This window comes from Daucus carota, chromosome 1 (assembly GCF_001625215.2).
Source record: "Daucus carota subsp. sativus chromosome 1, DH1 v3.0, whole genome shotgun sequence".
Taxonomy (NCBI): domain Eukaryota; kingdom Viridiplantae; phylum Streptophyta; class Magnoliopsida; order Apiales; family Apiaceae; genus Daucus; species Daucus carota.
Genome location: NC_030381.2, coordinates 34,383,599 through 34,401,041, shown reverse-complemented (window position 1 = coordinate 34,401,041; position 17,443 = coordinate 34,383,599). Strand labels below are relative to the sequence as shown.

The 17,443-nt window shown below is 34.2% G+C and overlaps 2 protein-coding genes across 2 annotated transcripts; one reads left to right on the top strand and one right to left on the bottom strand.

Moving 5' to 3' along the window:
* Positions 1-7,503: 7,503 nt before the first annotated feature.
* LOC108226295 (stem-specific protein TSJT1) lies at positions 7,504-10,040 on the top strand. Its single transcript, XM_017401242.2, has 4 exons — positions 7,504-7,855; positions 8,777-9,017; positions 9,137-9,257; positions 9,535-10,040. Exons 1-4 carry the CDS (start codon positions 7,656-7,658, stop codon positions 9,723-9,725), a joined length of 753 nt encoding a protein of 250 aa, XP_017256731.1. The 5' UTR covers positions 7,504-7,655; the 3' UTR covers positions 9,726-10,040.
* Positions 10,041-10,176: 136 nt separating this feature from the next.
* LOC108226085 (meiotic recombination protein DMC1 homolog) lies at positions 10,177-14,290 on the bottom strand. The gene is made up of 15 exons (XM_017401040.2): positions 14,145-14,290; positions 13,928-14,010; positions 12,730-12,821; positions 12,580-12,651; positions 12,466-12,504; positions 12,205-12,262; positions 12,062-12,107; positions 11,922-11,967; positions 11,653-11,714; positions 11,451-11,517; positions 11,266-11,358; positions 11,108-11,176; positions 10,928-11,006; positions 10,620-10,786; positions 10,177-10,404 (listed from the first exon to the last, which is right to left on the bottom strand). Exons 1-15 carry the CDS (start codon positions 14,156-14,158, stop codon positions 10,360-10,362), a joined length of 1,032 nt encoding a protein of 343 aa, XP_017256529.1. The 5' UTR covers positions 14,159-14,290; the 3' UTR covers positions 10,177-10,359.
* Positions 14,291-17,443: the final 3,153 nt, after the last annotated feature.

Below are 17,443 nucleotides of genomic sequence, written 5' to 3'. Positions count from 1 at the left end.
TTTCAGAAAATACCCCAGAAGTGGTATCACCTCCTGAAGAGGTTCAAGCCCCTGAAGTGGTTGTAACAAAACCTCCTGAAGAGGAAATTGCCCCAAAAGTGGCACATGCCCCAGAAGTGGCAAATGCTTCCATAGAAGCAAAGGTACCTAAGAATTATGAGATCTCAATGAGTTATGTACATAACGGGAAATTATTGGATCGTGAGAGTACTGAAATCGATGATGTGTATGCTTTTTCTGTGGCATTTGATATTATTATGAACTCTGATCCTGAACCACAAACTGTGGAAGAATGTCGACAAAGAGATGATTGGCCAAAATGGAAAATTGCAATTCAAGAAGAACTGCAATCATTGCGCAAAAGAAATGTATTTGGACCCGCAGTCCAAACTCCAGCTGGGGTAGTCCCTGTTGGGAATAGATGGGTATTTGTACGAAAACGAAATGAGAGAAATGAAATCGAAAGGTATAAAGCCCGGCTTGTAGCCCAGGGATTCTCTCAAAGACCTGGTTTTGATTACCAGGAAACATACTCTCCTGTGATGGATGGAGTTACCTTTCGTTTTCTAATGGGTATGGCTTGTATGGAAAAACTAGAAACACGCTTAATGGACGTCGTGACAGCATACCTATATGGATCACTTGATAGTGATATTTATATGAAAATCCCTGAAGGATTAAATATAGATGACACTAAGCCTCGACATTTATATTCAGTTAAATTACAACGATCATTGTATGGTTTGAAACAATCTGGTCGTATGTGGTACAACAGGCTTAGTGAATACTTATTGAATGATGGGTATGTTAATAACCAAGTATGTCCTTGCGTTTTCATTAAACGTTCGTTGACTGGTTTTGTTATTATCGCTGTATATGTGGATGATTTGAATATTGTTGGTACTTCTGAAGATATTACTAATGCTACTAACTATTTGAAAAATGAGTTTGAAATGAAAGATCTTGGAAAGACAAGATTTTGTTTAGGTATACAAGTGGAGCACTTATCTTCAGGCATATTTGTTCATCAGTCAAACTACACTGAGAAGATTCTTGATCGTTTCTACATGGACAAAGCTCATCCACTAACCACACCAATGGTTGTTCGATCACTTGAGGTTGAAAAGGATCCTTTCCGTCCTAGAAAGAAAGATGAAGAGGCTCTTGGACCTGAGACTCCATATCTCAGTGCAATTGGCGCTCTCATGTATCTTGCAAACAACACACGGCCTGATATTGCATTTGCAGTAAACCTGTTGGCGAGATTTAGTTCTGATCCTACTAAAAGGCATTGGGATGGAATCAAACATATATTCAGATATCTTCGGGGTACAATTGATCTTGGGTTATTCTTTCCAAACAGTTCAAGATCACAACTAACTGGATATGCAGATGCTGGATACATGTCAGATCCTCACTTTGGACGATCACAGACTGGTTATTTGTTTACATATTGTGGTACTGCTATTTCTTGGAAGTCTACAAAACAGACTATGGCTGCAACTTCATCAAACCACGCAGAGTTATTAGCAATTCATGAAGCAAGCAGAGAATGTATTTGGCTAAGGTCTGTCATTCAACATATTCGAGAATCATGTGGATTATCAAGTATTTCAGACAGTCCTACAGTTTTATTTGAAGATAACTCGGCCTGCATCAAACAACTTAAGGAAGGATATATTAAAGGAGATCGAACAAAACACATATTGCCAAAATTCTTCTACACTCATGAACTTCAAGAAAATGGTGATATTGATGTGCAACAAGTTCGCTCCTGTGATAATCTGGCAGATATACTTACAAAGTCACTACCTACATCAACATTTGAGAAACTGCGAAATAATATGGGTATGCGAAAATTAAAGAGTCTGCTGGATCAAGGTATCAAAATGTGAGTGATTTTATTCAGGGGGAGACTGTACTCTTTTTCCTTCGACAAGGTTTTTATCCCACTGGGTTTTTCCTTGCAAGGTTTTAACGAGACAGTCAATCTTTGTAATAAATCACTGTTGACAATCAAGGGGGAGTGTTATGAACGTATTAATTGGCTAAGGTGATTGTCAACATACCGTGTTATTTGAATAAGAAAGCAAGCTGTAATACTGGAAACTTCAAGCTGTAAATTGATTGTGCAGTTACCAATACACGGAGGTTATTAATACTACATCCTTCGTTTGGCTATAAATAGGAGATCAGCTCATGTACAAGATAGATATACAAAAATAATTTCCTCTTATTGTTATCTCTCTCTTTAATATATATTTAGAGTTCGTATCATTTGATAGTTGATAGTAGTTTTAGTTTATAGTTTTATAACACCTTCCACTTTTTTTGTTGACTCCACTTATTAAAATACTCCTACTGCGTTTTTCTCGATTTTCGCGTGTCTTAATTTCCTTTCTTAAAAGAAAATACAGCAGAGAGAAGTTACCAACATCATGTTGTCTCAATCCATCTTCAAATATCTTCCCTAATTTAGAAACTGCAGGTACTGAATGGAATCAGAGGACCAGCTCATCGTCCTTCCACTAATTCATGTTGTATGATGAATTTGAATTTGAATTCGAACTAATTCAAATCTTATATTTTTTATATCAAAGCTCCCTGCGCTCGCACAACCATATGCTCCATGTAAGTATCCTTCTTTCTTTGCCTTCCTCCCTGAAGTGTGCTCTCTCTCCCCCCTCTCTCTCTCCCTCTCTTCCCTTCTCCGACTGTCTCTATAATTCCCTCTTTTTGTTTCTTTATCTATCTCTCCGGCCTTTCCATTTCCCCCTTTTTTTAGTATATATGATAAGATCCATGTACTTGAGCGTTACTTGATGCAGGTAAATGACTTCGGCACATATTTTGTTTTTTGGCGGCAGATATTGAGTTTTGATGTTGTACCTGCTAGGTTTGTTTTTCAATTCACATCCTCTTATATAGTCATATTAGTGTCGATGAATTTGAGGTATTGTTTGTTTGGAATCTATTCTCTATAGGTGATTTTTTTTTTCTATATTCACGAAGTGTTTGATGAAATGTGTCATTGAATATTTTACTTTTTTTTCATGAGTTATATTGGGTGTATATATTCCAGAGGTGGCACAATATTGGGTGTATATATTCCAGAGGCGGTCACTCATTTTCAAATCAGAGTGGTGATGATTAGGAAGGAATTTATGGAGAGGAGTTTGGTCCAGGTTGAGGAGAAGAGTAAAAAGGAAGATTACATTATGAGTGAAGAAGGTACATGAGTCCTAAATTTTGTATGCTGGAATTTGGATAAAAATTATTGCTGAGAAGTTGATTAATGGTGTTTAAATGGTTGGAATTCTATTTGTTGCATGTTTGAAACATTTGGATATATTCAAATGACCAAGGTGCAAGAGGGAATGATTATTGCTGGCCTTTATATCATTACAAGCTATGAATATTCTGTTATAGTTAAATAAAGTTATGCTATTGCATTATTCATGTGTTGGTCAGTGTACTAAAAATTGATGGTGATGAATAAAATGGTTGACCTGAATTTTTCTTTGTATAGCAAGCTGTTGGAATGATAGTTTCAAAACTTAATGCTCTGTTTCATCGGAAGGAATGGACTTTGGTGTCAATGGAATAAAACTCCATTCAGTTCCTATAAATTTAATATTTATTCTTTTTCCTACTATCCCCAAATCCTTCACTGTAATTTGTAAAGTCTGTAAAGATTTACTATAGTGACGAAAATGTTGCTTTCGGCTAATTAGTAGATTTTGATACCAGGTACGATCATGACAATTTCGAAGGACAGGGTGAAACCATATCCTCTGCCTGATAGCTGGAAGCTTGCTGAGATTTTTACCACTGGTATTGTTCTTGCTAGTTACTTGGCAATGATGACAGTTATATTCTTCGGAGCTGCATATAAAACAAACTTCTTTCCGGTAAGGAAGCTACCTGCCAACCATCACTATCTTATACTATTTCCTATATCAATATCTGATCAGTTGATATTTTCTTTTTTTGTTAAATGAGACAGTTGATATTAAATCCTTTAAAGCACGATATGTATTATTAAATTTCTTGTGCTGCGATGTGTGTTGTTCTTTGAGCTTGCTTATTTTCTTATTAGGCCTTTTAGTTTTGTGCTTGCCAAACACTTTTAATTTTCTTTTCTTCTTCTTTTTTCTATAATCAGCATCTATTTAGTCAAGTTAGTAACATTGAGTATACCGGTGATGTAACTAATATGAAAAAAAGTTTTGATCAAAATAATGTGAGATTTATTTTTATACTATCAAATTTACTATTTTAAAATTTTAAAAATAAAGAGTTAGAGTATATCCTAAAAAAACATAAAAAATAGAGAGCATCGGAATGAATGTTTAAGTTATAGTAAGACTTTAATTTTTTTCAATTTTTTTCTAAAAATTCATACTTAGTTTAATATTAATTAATTAATTAATTTTTAATTCCCATGCGAAGCGGGCACCATTACTATAAGCGGGCATGAATATTTTAAAAGAAAAACTCAGGCGTTAAAGCATTAAAACAGTTCTGCAGAATTTGCACTAAAGAGAAACTCCTGCATTAAAGCTTTGTTTAATTAAAACAGTGTCCAGGAGTTACACGAGCAAATTAATATAAAAAAATTTAATGTAATTAAATTAGTAGAACAAGGAGCTCACTTCTAAAGGCATCCTTTTTTTTTTCCCTCTATTTATAAATCAATAATTTTAATTTTAATATTTAAACAAATAAGGTGTCACAAAGAAACAATACCAATATGAAACAATTTAGCAAAAATTAATTTTATTTCTCTATATTTAAAATTTTCAAATAATCTTTATTATGCCCATGCGCAGCGGGCAACTATTACTTGACTATATTTAGTCTTACATATTAGATGTAAATTAGTAATTTGTCTCATGTTATGTATAATTCCGACATATCAAATGGGAAAAGTTTTTTGAGACTGAGGGAGTGAATGAAATGTGAAGATGACGAGATTATGTCCAAATCAATATACTTATATAAAGGAGAAGCGAGGGGCGTGTAGGTGGCGTCTCTCACATCACTCCGTTCTATTTTTCTAATTTTTTGGAATTTTTGGATGAAAAAATATCAGAAATTAGAACTACCATTTTTAGTTTCGGGTATATTAGAAGCAAGTTTCAGAATCTGATTTTGTTTCATATTATTTATGGAATATAGTAGTTTGAAAATTTTAATCTGATTTTGTTTCAGATTATCTAATTATGGGAAAGAGTAGCACACAAGTTTCTCTGCGCCTATAAATACCCCTATAGATTGTAGGATTTTGAATCATCTAAACACAACCTCCTCTTTCTCTCAATATTGGGGGAAAGCTAGAGGAGGCCCGGTTCGGCTCGGTTCCAAGATAAAACCGAAACCGCAACCATATATCCTCGGTTTTTAAAATCCAAAACCGTAACCGCCGGTTCGGATTCGGTTTTAAAAACTCTGATTCGGTTTTAATCAGTTCGGTTTCGATTATAAAACCGACAAAGTTATAAATTAAAAATAATATACGAAGAAGACTAATTAATATGCGTAATACCGACAAAGTTATAAATTAAAAATAATATACGAAGAAGACTAATTAATATGCGTAATATATACGTAATAATCAACTTATTTATTAAAAAAGATTTCAAAACACGTCTGAGTCTTGATCGGTTAGTGGACATGAAGAAGAAAGCTGTACATGATCACTTCACTTTGTGTAAAACTGAAACTCTTACTGAGATCAGAAACACCAGGAGCCAAAGTAAATTTAAAAGATGATGGGGGATATTGGATGAATATATCATCACATGGTATCTTCATAATTCGTACGAAGCGAAGACTTGAGTTGATTTATAAATTCAAACAAATTGCAACTCATCATAGAATTATGTCCCAGCTCTCTCATTTACTTGTGGTTCTTAATATTTATTTTAAAATTCTTATAAATTGTATATATAAATATATTTATTTAATTATTTAAATAATTATTCGGTTCGGTTTTTTTCGGTTCGGTTTTAACCAATAACCGGAACCGAACCCATGATATCGGTTCGGTTTTTAATTTTTCGGTTTCGGTTTTTTCCGAATCAGTTTTAATCGTTTTTTTACCGGTTTCGGTTCTTTTTCAGTTTTTTGCTCAGCCCTACTCAATACCACAACCCTATCTCTCTCTCATAATAGTTCTCTTGCTCGAATTCTAACTCGATGGTGCCGTTCTTCTGCAATGATAAGTGAAGGTGTTAGTAGTTCTCTTGCTCGATTTCTAACTCGGTGGTGCCGTTCTTCTGCAACGATAAGTGAAGGCTGTTTATACAGTATTAAAGAAAATAAAGGTTGTTGAAAGTAAAAGTAGTTATAGACCTCTGTGTTGGAGTCGACAAATCTAGACACAGGAAAGAATATAGTCTTGACATGACATGATATTGATAGATGATATCAATAAATTAACTGTTAGTAATATATGTTTGTTGGTCATTATTTTATAATATATGATTTGTTTTTCGGACATGTTTGTTGTTGAACTTTGTATTCAGGAAAAACACAAATAAAATTAAAATTTGTCGTACTTTAAATTAAAAATAAAATTAAAATTCGTCATACTTTAAATTGTTAATTACGTGTATAAATTTATTTTCATTTTTTCACCATGAATTATAGTCCAATTTGACAATTTTATATATTAGTATTGATATTACATCTAGATTTTTATAATATAAAATTTATTTTATACTACAAATATTAATTTTGAAACATTAATATATTTTTTATAAACATCCACAAAATTATTTTATTCTACAAATATTAATATTAAATTATTAATATAATTTTTATAGGCCGCCGCAACGCGCGGCTTCTCAACTAGTTTAATATAAAGGATTTCACGGGAAGCAGGGTAATCCACGTTAATCCACATCACTAATAGAGTAATAGTGCAGATTTAGCAGTAAAATAATCACCGCAACAGTCTCTATCGTCCACATCACCTTTCCATAAAGGAATGGATAAGATAAATTTATCACTCTTTTGCAAGGTGTAGTTACTGAATACACCCTGATAGTTTCAACATAATAAAAAATAGTTCTAAGAATAAATAAATAATTAAATACACATTCATCCCCGTATCCCAATCTTTCAAGATTTGGCCGGTGAGTGTCGACATATTGTAGGTGAATTTTGAGATACGTGTAACCAAAGGAAAGAGTGCTGTATTATCGTAATTTAAATTTAGATAATATAAGAATTTATTTTCAGAAAATTTATATTTTTATATTATATTTTATATTTAGTATCCACTAGTTATAAAATTAAATAATTACTTTCAATATATAAATAAATTAATATAAACAATTTAAATATTTTGGGAAATGTCTATAGCATACAAAGTATAACGATAAAATTTTCTAAAACAAACCAAAATATTAGTTTAAAATAAAAGTAGTTTTTCCATAATTTGTTTGGACAAGAGAAACAGTTAAATATACGTAATTAAGGAATGGTCAGAAGAGAATCAATCAATAATAACTCAAAAGTCTGTCCTAAAACATTCATCAAACGACCTTTCAACACATGTGTATATATATATGTATTGATCGCCTGAAACACAAGAAATAATCGCATTGTAGTTGAATTGATACAACATAAAAACAACATATAGAAAGATGCTAGCAGTTTTTGATAAATCGGTAGCGAAGAGCCCAGAGGCGTTACAGAACGCGAGCTCTGATTCGGTGAGTGCACTGAAAGATGGGTTTCTGGTGGGCCATTTCTCTTCGGTGAAGCCTGTTTCTGTCACCGTTAATCTTGGTCATGCTGGCGTTTTGGCCTACTCCATGGATAAGCAGAACCCTTTTCTTCCTAGGTATTTTCTTTTTATTATTTTTTCTGATTTTTGATTTTTATATTGGTATTGTTATACATGTGAATTTGTGTATTGTTTAGATTTTTTTTGTTCTTGATCTGGTCTTGGTTTGTGTGTTTCATGGGTTATTAGAAATTTTGATTGTTTTATTTTAATAAGTTGTTTATCATTCTTGATCTGATGATCTGATTTTGTAGCCTTGAGATTATAAATTATGATTTGTATTTTTATAGACCAGTTTGAAGCTTGACAAGCTGGTCCTGTCTAATTGTCATTTTGTGTTTTGTTTTGATTTAAGTTTTTGTGATGATTTTGTTGGTATTATATCTTTTGGTTAAGGACAAAAAGATTAAGTCCAGATCTCTTGCTTTTGTTTTATTGTTGATGTCAAGATTTATGGGGACATCTGTATTAAGCAATTGTTAGGGTTTAGTAGGGATTAATCCCTTATTTTATTGTGATAGTTTATTTTCAGTGTTCCAAGAGTATGCTGTGCTAAATATGCTATAAAAAATATTTTTTATTTGGGGATATGTTGCAAAATTTTATGAATGCATTGGATGTTTAAGTATACAGGGAGGGGAAGGGGTTATGAAACATTCTATCCCTTATGTATCTTATCCATGATCTTTGGCGGTGAGAGGAGGGGGAGAGGAACCTTGCCATTAGCCCATCGGGAGTTTTTTATGCTATTGACTAAAAATTTCTAATTAACCATATTGAATTTACTTATGATGTGATTAAGGATTGATTTTTTTCAAATGCTTTCCAAGAAGAATTATGATGGTTGAGGGTTGTCTATTGGAGAATAAACCACACTCCATAGTCATGATTCATGTTTATTCCGTTCTATGCATTTCTGGTATCAATGATTTTGTTAACCATGATGAGGAAATTTCATGTTTATTTTTTCTTGCTTAGATTGTTTGCTGTGACGGACGATATATTCTGCTTGTTTCAAGGCCACATTGAAAATGTTGCACACCTTAAGCAACAGTATGGATTGGGCAAGAATGCAAATGAAGTAATCATTGTTCTAGAGGCCTACCGAACTTTAAGGGATAGAGGTCCTTATCCCGCAGATCAGGTGTTGAGAGATTTCCATGGAAAATTTGCTTTTGTTCTGTATGACGGTTCATCAAAATCTGCATTTGTTGCTGCTGTGAGTCTATCTTTCTTCTGTTATACTCTATTTTAGTCGTTATTCCCTTTAGTCCTGTTCATCTGTTTCTTCTGTTGTATCATTATTTGGCTAATTATGTTGAATTTTATGCAATGTAGGATGCTGAAGGAAGTGTGCCCTTCTTCTGGGGTACTGATTCTGAAGGGGATCTTGTTATCTCGGATGATACAGATGTTATCAGCAAGAGCTGCAAGAAGTCATATGCACCATTTCCAAAAGGTAGTATTTTATATTCACATGCAACCCTGATTATCTGTTCCCCTTGAATTGTGCTTCAAGGTTCCTCCTGTCCCCTGCCTATATCAGAAAAGTCTTTGCATCTGGTTACCTAGTACTGACTAGAGTAGCTTTCATATTAAAAATAAATAAACAAAGAATAACTGTAATATAATTAAGACTTGAGGATATTAGCCCAAATTATTCTCATTCTTATTTTTTTTTTATATGGAAACTTAAATTGCAAGATATCAGTCTCACTTTTTTGATTATTTACCAGGATGCTTCTTCACAACTTCTGGAGGCTTGAGGAGTTTTGAGCACCCTATGAATGAATTGAAGCCAGTGCCGAGAGTAGATAGCTCGGGTGAGGTGTGTGGTGCAACCTTTAAGGTGGATGAAGGGTCTCGGAAGGAAACTGGCGGCATGCCTAGAGTCGGAAGTGCTGCTAACTGGTCCCAACATTACTGAGCGAAATACCTTTGATTGCGGCAACCCCTTGGTTATTAGTAGTGGGTCGCAGGAGTCTTTTACACTTCTTTTATATTCTAATCATGAACTTTACTGGCTAAATGTTATTGAACTTCTCAATCTGTTATGAGCAAACACAGTCCTTCGATACAACCATTAATCAGCTGCTTACGGTTTTATTTAATTCAGTGCATTTGAAATTCAGGATGCTTAAAATAATAGTACTTTCAGCAAGGGTTGTGTTATCATCCTTTTGTTTATTGATTGTACATGTTTAAATCTTTTTCTTAAATAGTCATGAATGTGTTCTTTGGAGGGAAGTTATTGGAAATGACTTCAGCCATGAAATTTTTTCTAAATGACATCGTCTTTGACATTGAAATGAGATCTGCTTATACATCATTTCCAGTAACCTGTTATGTTGATACAGTAATATGTCCTAAAAATATGGTTGAAAATCACAAGCTCTAATATATTATATATAGATCTGGAAGTTGTCGTAATAAACACATGAAACCATGTTTTTCTACAGGCTACAATATGGAGAACAGGCATACTGAAAACATGAACCAAGCATCAATGATTTCTAATATATAGATTTCTGAAGTATCTGAGAAGAAAATAAAGCTGATCTCTAATCCTTTGCATCAGTGATTCCACCTCCTGTTATCTGAAATACGTAATGCTGTCAAGGACTTAACATGAAAATGAGAGCAGTGAGTTAACTATAGACCCAAAAACTAAAACACACTTTGAAATTTAAAAGAGGAAGAGAAAGAATGAAAGAGGAACGGATGAAGGCCTGCAAGGACAAAAGGACTGGTTTAAGTTCTAACAGTTATTCTAAATGGATGCTTATAACAATGTGTAAGATATTTTAATTTCAAAGGATATTGCTTCAGCTTCAGGAAGATTTGGAGCATCAAACACCTTGCAGACACGCTGTTCACCTTTGCCCTTTCTGAACATCAACCTTATTGTAGCTGCATGAGCAAGCACATGCCCTCCTGCTGGCTTCTTTGGGTCTGATATGAACACACCACCACCTGGATCTGCTATGACTGCATTCACCAAATTTATGTAAAAGAAGTTCAGAAGACTAAGAGGAGATTACACAGATCACAATCTAGTTTCAGGAGACTGTCTAAGGGTTCACAAATATTGAACTACAATTGTAGTCGTTTCAGATAGTGTTAATGAACCTTGGTTTGTCATGTAGACTGCCACATTGAATTCCTCAGCGATCTTGATTAAGCGTGATAACATTTGAGCCAGTTTTTGCTGCAGATGGAAGCAATAAGTGTCACTGAAAGTTCTAAACAAAGATTACAATCATCAAGTCTATGTAGTTTGTAATGTGCATTTCAGGAAACATGATAAACCTGACGATCAGCAAGTTCTCCTCTTCCAGTAAAATCCACCCGGAACAGAGCAATGACAGAGTCAACAATCTGCAGGTATCAGTCCAGGAAAACATCAACCATGATGCAATGCGACATAAATATATACGAGTAAAACTGGACTCCAGGCAGAGACACACCAGAAGTCTGAAAGGCTCTTCTGACATCTTTGCTGCTAGACCGAGAAGGAGGTTGTACTGATGCTCATAGGTGTATGCACGTGCATATATGATCTACCAAAATGGAAGAATGTTAACATCTGCTACATACCAAAACAAAAGATAGGACAAATCTGAAGATGCTTAGGGTAAAACAGGAGGCTTACATTGTCAAGTACAGCTCCAGCATCCATGCCAAACCTGGTAGCTATTGGCACAATACGATCAGGTCGGCTGAGATTGCAGTTAGTTAAGGAGATATAGAGAGTACCATGTAGAGAATTTCTATGGCTGTTTCATGAAAGAGGTTTAATACATATGCTACTTGAAAGCTGAAGCGACAAAAAAACCGAACATACAGCTGGATACAAGGTTCCTTCAGTATCAATGTAGGCAACCTTTCCATTACCTCCTTTCATATTAATGGGGAGCTGTCCAATAAGAAAATTGTTACTTGTTAGCCTAGGCTAATCAGCACAAACTAAAACCAAATGATTACAAGTCTAAATACATTTATATATACAATCAGTGAATATACTAGAAACTAAGTGAAAGTGGTTGTTAGTTTGAATCACACTAACAAGTGTGCCTCTACTGACAAGCACATTTTATTAAAGTCATAGTGGCACTAGAGGAACCTGTGTTGAGACGCAGAGGGTATGGGCAAGTTGTGTCTTTCCAGATCTGTATTCAAATGGTGAACAACATGTATAAATCAAAACTTGAACAGATGCCTGATAACTAAATTCTTTAGAAGTTACAATGATGTGGATCTCACCTGAATTCTCCAAAGGCTTCTGTAATTGAACTAGTTTCTATCCCACCTTTGCATGTTCAAACAAAAAAGATTACAGCAAGTTCTAAACAATTATAGGAAACAACATTATTGAGCAACCAAACAGAGAGAATCTCATATACTACCGCCCAAAAGTTCATCTAGAGCCTGGCTTCCAGTTGTTATGCGAACTACTGATTTTCTCTGTATAACAACAGATGACTTCTAATTATATTCACAGTTGTTGATCATACTGAAGTTACTAACATGAATAATGTAAGCAAGTCAGGTCTATTGTTGCTAAATAAAATTCAAAGAGCAAAATGGAATCACATGACTTGTTTTGATTAGCTCAGGCCCCCTGGTACAATATCTATGTTTTCAAATGAAATGAACTAGCAACTTACTTTGATCAGAGCATCACTTCCAGTAATGTACCCAAAATTCTGAAAAGATTTGCAAAGGAATAAGTAAAAACCAAATGTGGTATTATATTGACAATTAGAAATTAAATCTCTGACCACTATCTTTTCAGCAGCTTCACAGATTTTGTCGACTTTTGCCTCAGATAATCCTTTGATCCCAGTCAAATTCTGAAAGATTTTGATGAATTAAATGCAGAGCAAACTCAAATTCCAAGAGAATGCAGTCAAAAGCAATTCCATTTAAACCTTTTTCGTATGCATCATAAGGCCGTTGCAGGTGTAGATCCCTGCATCCTGAAGCTTCTTCACATCTCCAGCATTAATTCCATGAGCAGTCACTACAATAACCAAACAATGTGCATAGCTAAAAACACATGTCACCAACAACTTTCAGTTCAACGACACTAATTATGAAACTAACAGTTGTCGCAAACAACATGTACTCAGTGCTATATTTCTGAAGTCCAAACAGTGAAGGGGAAGAGCTAAAACTCCTATCATCCTATTCATATCTAAAAACATTTGAAAATGTAGTCGACGTTGAACTATACTAAGAGAAATGTATCCATATTCCATAACAAACTGAATATTGCCCTTGATTCTCAAAAACTCTGATCTAAAAGTTAACATCACGCTGAATGCATTTCACATCAAGTTTCTAAACAAGTAGCTGATTTTAAAAACGATAATATAAAAAAGGGCAGACAAGCTTACAAATTACAATCAATTACAGATATAAACATGTGTACAAAATTTAGGCCTATTGAAGTTTCAAATATAAATAGTTAGTAGACTATTCACAGAAATATACATTCAAAAATCCAAAGTCTGATTTAGAGAATCTGGAAGCACATCAGATTGGTTGCACTTATCACCACAACGACATTTGATCAATATGCAATCAACACAATGACATAAGAGCTGGAATCATCATCAGTACGTTAAAATGTAATTCGATCAATGAACAGTTGACAAACTATTATTAACTCCAGAAGAACAACATAAAAATTCAACAAATCACTCTCACTTTACACACACACATATATTTTCAAACGTAATCTTCCAATACAAGCTAGAAAAATATCATAAAACTTGAAACAAAGTTTGATTAATGATCAATCGACACAGTAAAATAAACTTCAGAACATCGCAGAAATTTAACAACCTCTCACAACACACACACACACACACACAAAATTTTAGCGATGATCTTCCAGACAACGCAAAGATCATCAACAAAAACATTACAACGAAGTTCGACACACAAATCTGAAGCACAAGTATAATCACAGACGAAAAACATTGAGTAAAAGTCATTATACACAAAGCCTAACCTCAAAACAATTAATCAACATCTTATATGCATTAGCGTACTAAAAACATCGAGTAAATATCACAATACACGAAATCAACAACGAATATATTTTAATACAAAATCACTTACACTTGTCGATCATTTCGAACAACTCTTCTTCATCGTCGATCTCGTCTCTATCGACGAGCTGCAGCTGATTGTGTTCTTCGGATCTGAGCTCCATTATATACACGAAATCAACAAATTAAACAGTATCCAAAATTAATTATCAGAGAGAGATCATGAGTATTAACTACGAATAAAAACAGTGAAGTGAATAGATAACGAGTATTATAGAGTAACTTACTTGAATGCTAACATTTTGAATATTGTAGAGAGAGAGAGGGTGATGAGAGAGAAGTAGTGTGAGAGTAGAGTAGAGGATTTGAAATTTTGAAGAGTGATGGTTTGCGTGTGTGAGTTTATATTGCGCGCAAGTGAAAAACGTTTTTGATTGATATAATCACTTGGCGCGATGAGGAATTACGGGCTTCGTGTATTGGGTATTTACGAGAGACGGCCCAAGTGTATATACCAATAACGAGACCCAGGTGTCAGGTGTCCAAAATTTCTATGCACTCATTTTTTTTCTAAATGTGGAATTATATAAAAAAGAAAAGATACACATCAGGAGGCATACCCCGCGGAAAAGAAAATTAATACATTCTAAAACTCACAATGAGTCACCAAGCAGAAGCCAACTATAAAAGTCTAGACCCAAAACAGAAAACAAAGCATGGGACTAAGATTCAACAGATTCTAAAATAGTAACAAAATATAATTCTGATCCTCAGAGGTCCTCTTACGAAATGCTTTGCAAAAATAAAGCTTATCCCGAACTCTGTCCTTGATTTGCGCTATAAGGCTTGAGGGATTACACTTCAATTTTTTAGTCATGTAAATATGTAACTAGCGGACATACACGTGCGACGGGCATAGATCTGTAACATCGTGACTATTTAGTTTTAAAATGTGAATGGATTTCAGCTGGTTTTCAAATATTTCGTATACCGAAAAGATTTCAGTCGTCATAAAGTTATTCAACTTAAGGACGCGGCCTTCATTGCCGGGTAGCAGACAAGCCCTATCTCGCGAAATTAATTTTTAAAATAAATTAGGTATAAAAATATACTCCTCTTTTTTTTTTTGTAGGCAGGCTAACGTGTATTTTGGGACACGTGTTAAAGTGTACTATTTAATAAATCTCGATTGTGTTCATCACCTTTCAACACTTTCATGTTTACTTCTATAATTTTTAATTTTTTAACCACCACATTTATATAAAAATGAATATGCAGAATAAAAGATTTATATTAAAAATATATACCCAATCTTTGCATTTCTTATAACTAAAAAATTAACAAATATGTGTATAAAAAATATAAACTGATTTCATCCCACAAATAATAACGAAGCCCTCTTACATGCACACTAATTTTCTATCTAAAATTAATTTTCTAACTAAATAAGCCAATTTGAATTTAATAATAAATGATATGGGTTTTCTATTATTTCAATAATATTAAGAAATATAAATGATATAATTCTAATTTATATTAGGCGGGGGTTGAGATGACTGACGTGGAGGTCGAGGTATGGGAAAGGTAAGGCCTGGATAGCGCGCGGAGGTGGAGGTGGTGCCGTGGTGGTGTCAGAGGTCGAGATGAAAGTGGTGGAGGGTGCGGTGGAGGTGGGTGGTAGACCGGAGGGAAGGTGGACGTGAACGTGGCAGCAGATGTGGAGGGAGCGGCGGACATGGATTTGCCGGAAGTGGAGATGGAGCTAGAGAAGGTGGAAGTGAAGGTGGGGTTGTTGAAAAATTTAGTGATATTGTGTTTTGAATATATATATATATATATATATATATATATATATATATATATATATATATATATATATATATATATATAATGTGTGCGTGTATATAATATATATATAAGAATGATTGATAATTTGCACCCCTTATGTTTATGCGCTTTTTCGATTTGGTCTCAAACAATTTTTTTTGGCAGTATGCACCCTAAAGTTTGAAAAGCGCTTCGTTTTGCACCCTTTTGACCACTCTCCGTTAATTGACCGTTAAAGTTAACAGATTTCATGTTTTCACTTTGCACCCCACATTTTTAATTTTTTTTCATGAGTATTTTGAAATATATTTTTTCATAAATGTAAGCTTGGGAAACTTAAGAGTGACTTCTCCCCTGTGCATCAGTTCTTTCACATTGCTGCAGTATAACCTTGCATTACTAAGTCTTATTACCTTTCTTGCAGCAGACAGCCTGGAACCGAGTTGTTTTTACAACAATACTATAATTCCTCAACTGAATGATATGTAGTGGTGAACATCCACGCTGGTCATATCAGGGCATGACCTAGAAATATATGATTGTAATGAAGGCTGTGTAGCTACTGCATCATTTCCTTGGTCAGTAATAATGGTTATACACATATTGGAGGAACTAGCATGTTGGTTCATAAAACTTCAATGTAAAACCTATATGTGCTCTACATACACGATGTTGAGAATTAAGATTCCTGGTAGACAGTGATGGCATTAGTAATATGAAGTTAAATTTTATCCTTTCGTGTGGTAATCATGTCCTTCAAATAATTTACCGTTCCTAGCAAATCTGCAAACAAGTTCCGACCTTGGGATAAAGCTTACAGTTTATTAGAATATAAACTCTAATCTAAAATTATTACATAAGTAACACTTCATACAGTAGCAATTATTAGTTGAATTGTTGATCACATTGATAAGCATTACAATCCTGCGCTCATGAGTGCTATCAGTCATCCAGAGTTATACTTCCCACCACTGGATCCACAGCAGACTTTGTAACCTTATCTTCCGTCATTACTTCAGCAGGTACAGTTGTGCCATGAGCTTCAAAGGGTGAGGGCTTACATTTATGAAAAAAAAATTCAAAATACTTATGAAAAAAAATTAAAATTATGGGGTGCAAAGTGAAAACCTGAAATCTGTTAACTTTAACGGTCAATTAACGGAGAATGGTCACAAGGGTGCAAAGCGAAGCGCTTTTCAAACTTTAGGGTGCATATTGCCAAAAAATATTGTTTGAGACCAAATTGAAAAAGCGCCTAAATATTAAGGGGTGCAAACTGTCAATCACTCTATATATAATAAGTCTTTGAATATTTTAAAAAGAACTCCCAAACCATTAAATATTTCGTTTTTTATGTCGTGTTTATGTTTGGATTTCAGATACACGAATTCATTTTGTATTGTGTTCGTGTACCAGATACGCGACACACGAAAAGTACATGACAAAATACGAATCGACAGGTCTACACTAACCATTAATCCCTACAAACCTAGTTGGACAGAAACTTAAAATTCTATACAGTGTTCCTTTACATATGGTCACTACAAGAAAAACCGGGTATTTTTGACCGATTATTTTTGACCGGCTTATTTTTGACCGCTAGCAGTCAAATTTAAGGTCAACTTCATATGATATCAAGTCAAGGTTAAAATTGACCGACTATTTTTGACCGCTTTCATATGTGACCAAAACCGGTCAAATTTAGCACCGGTCAAATTTATCCGGTCAAATTTAGTATGCGGGTCCCCAAAAAAATAGG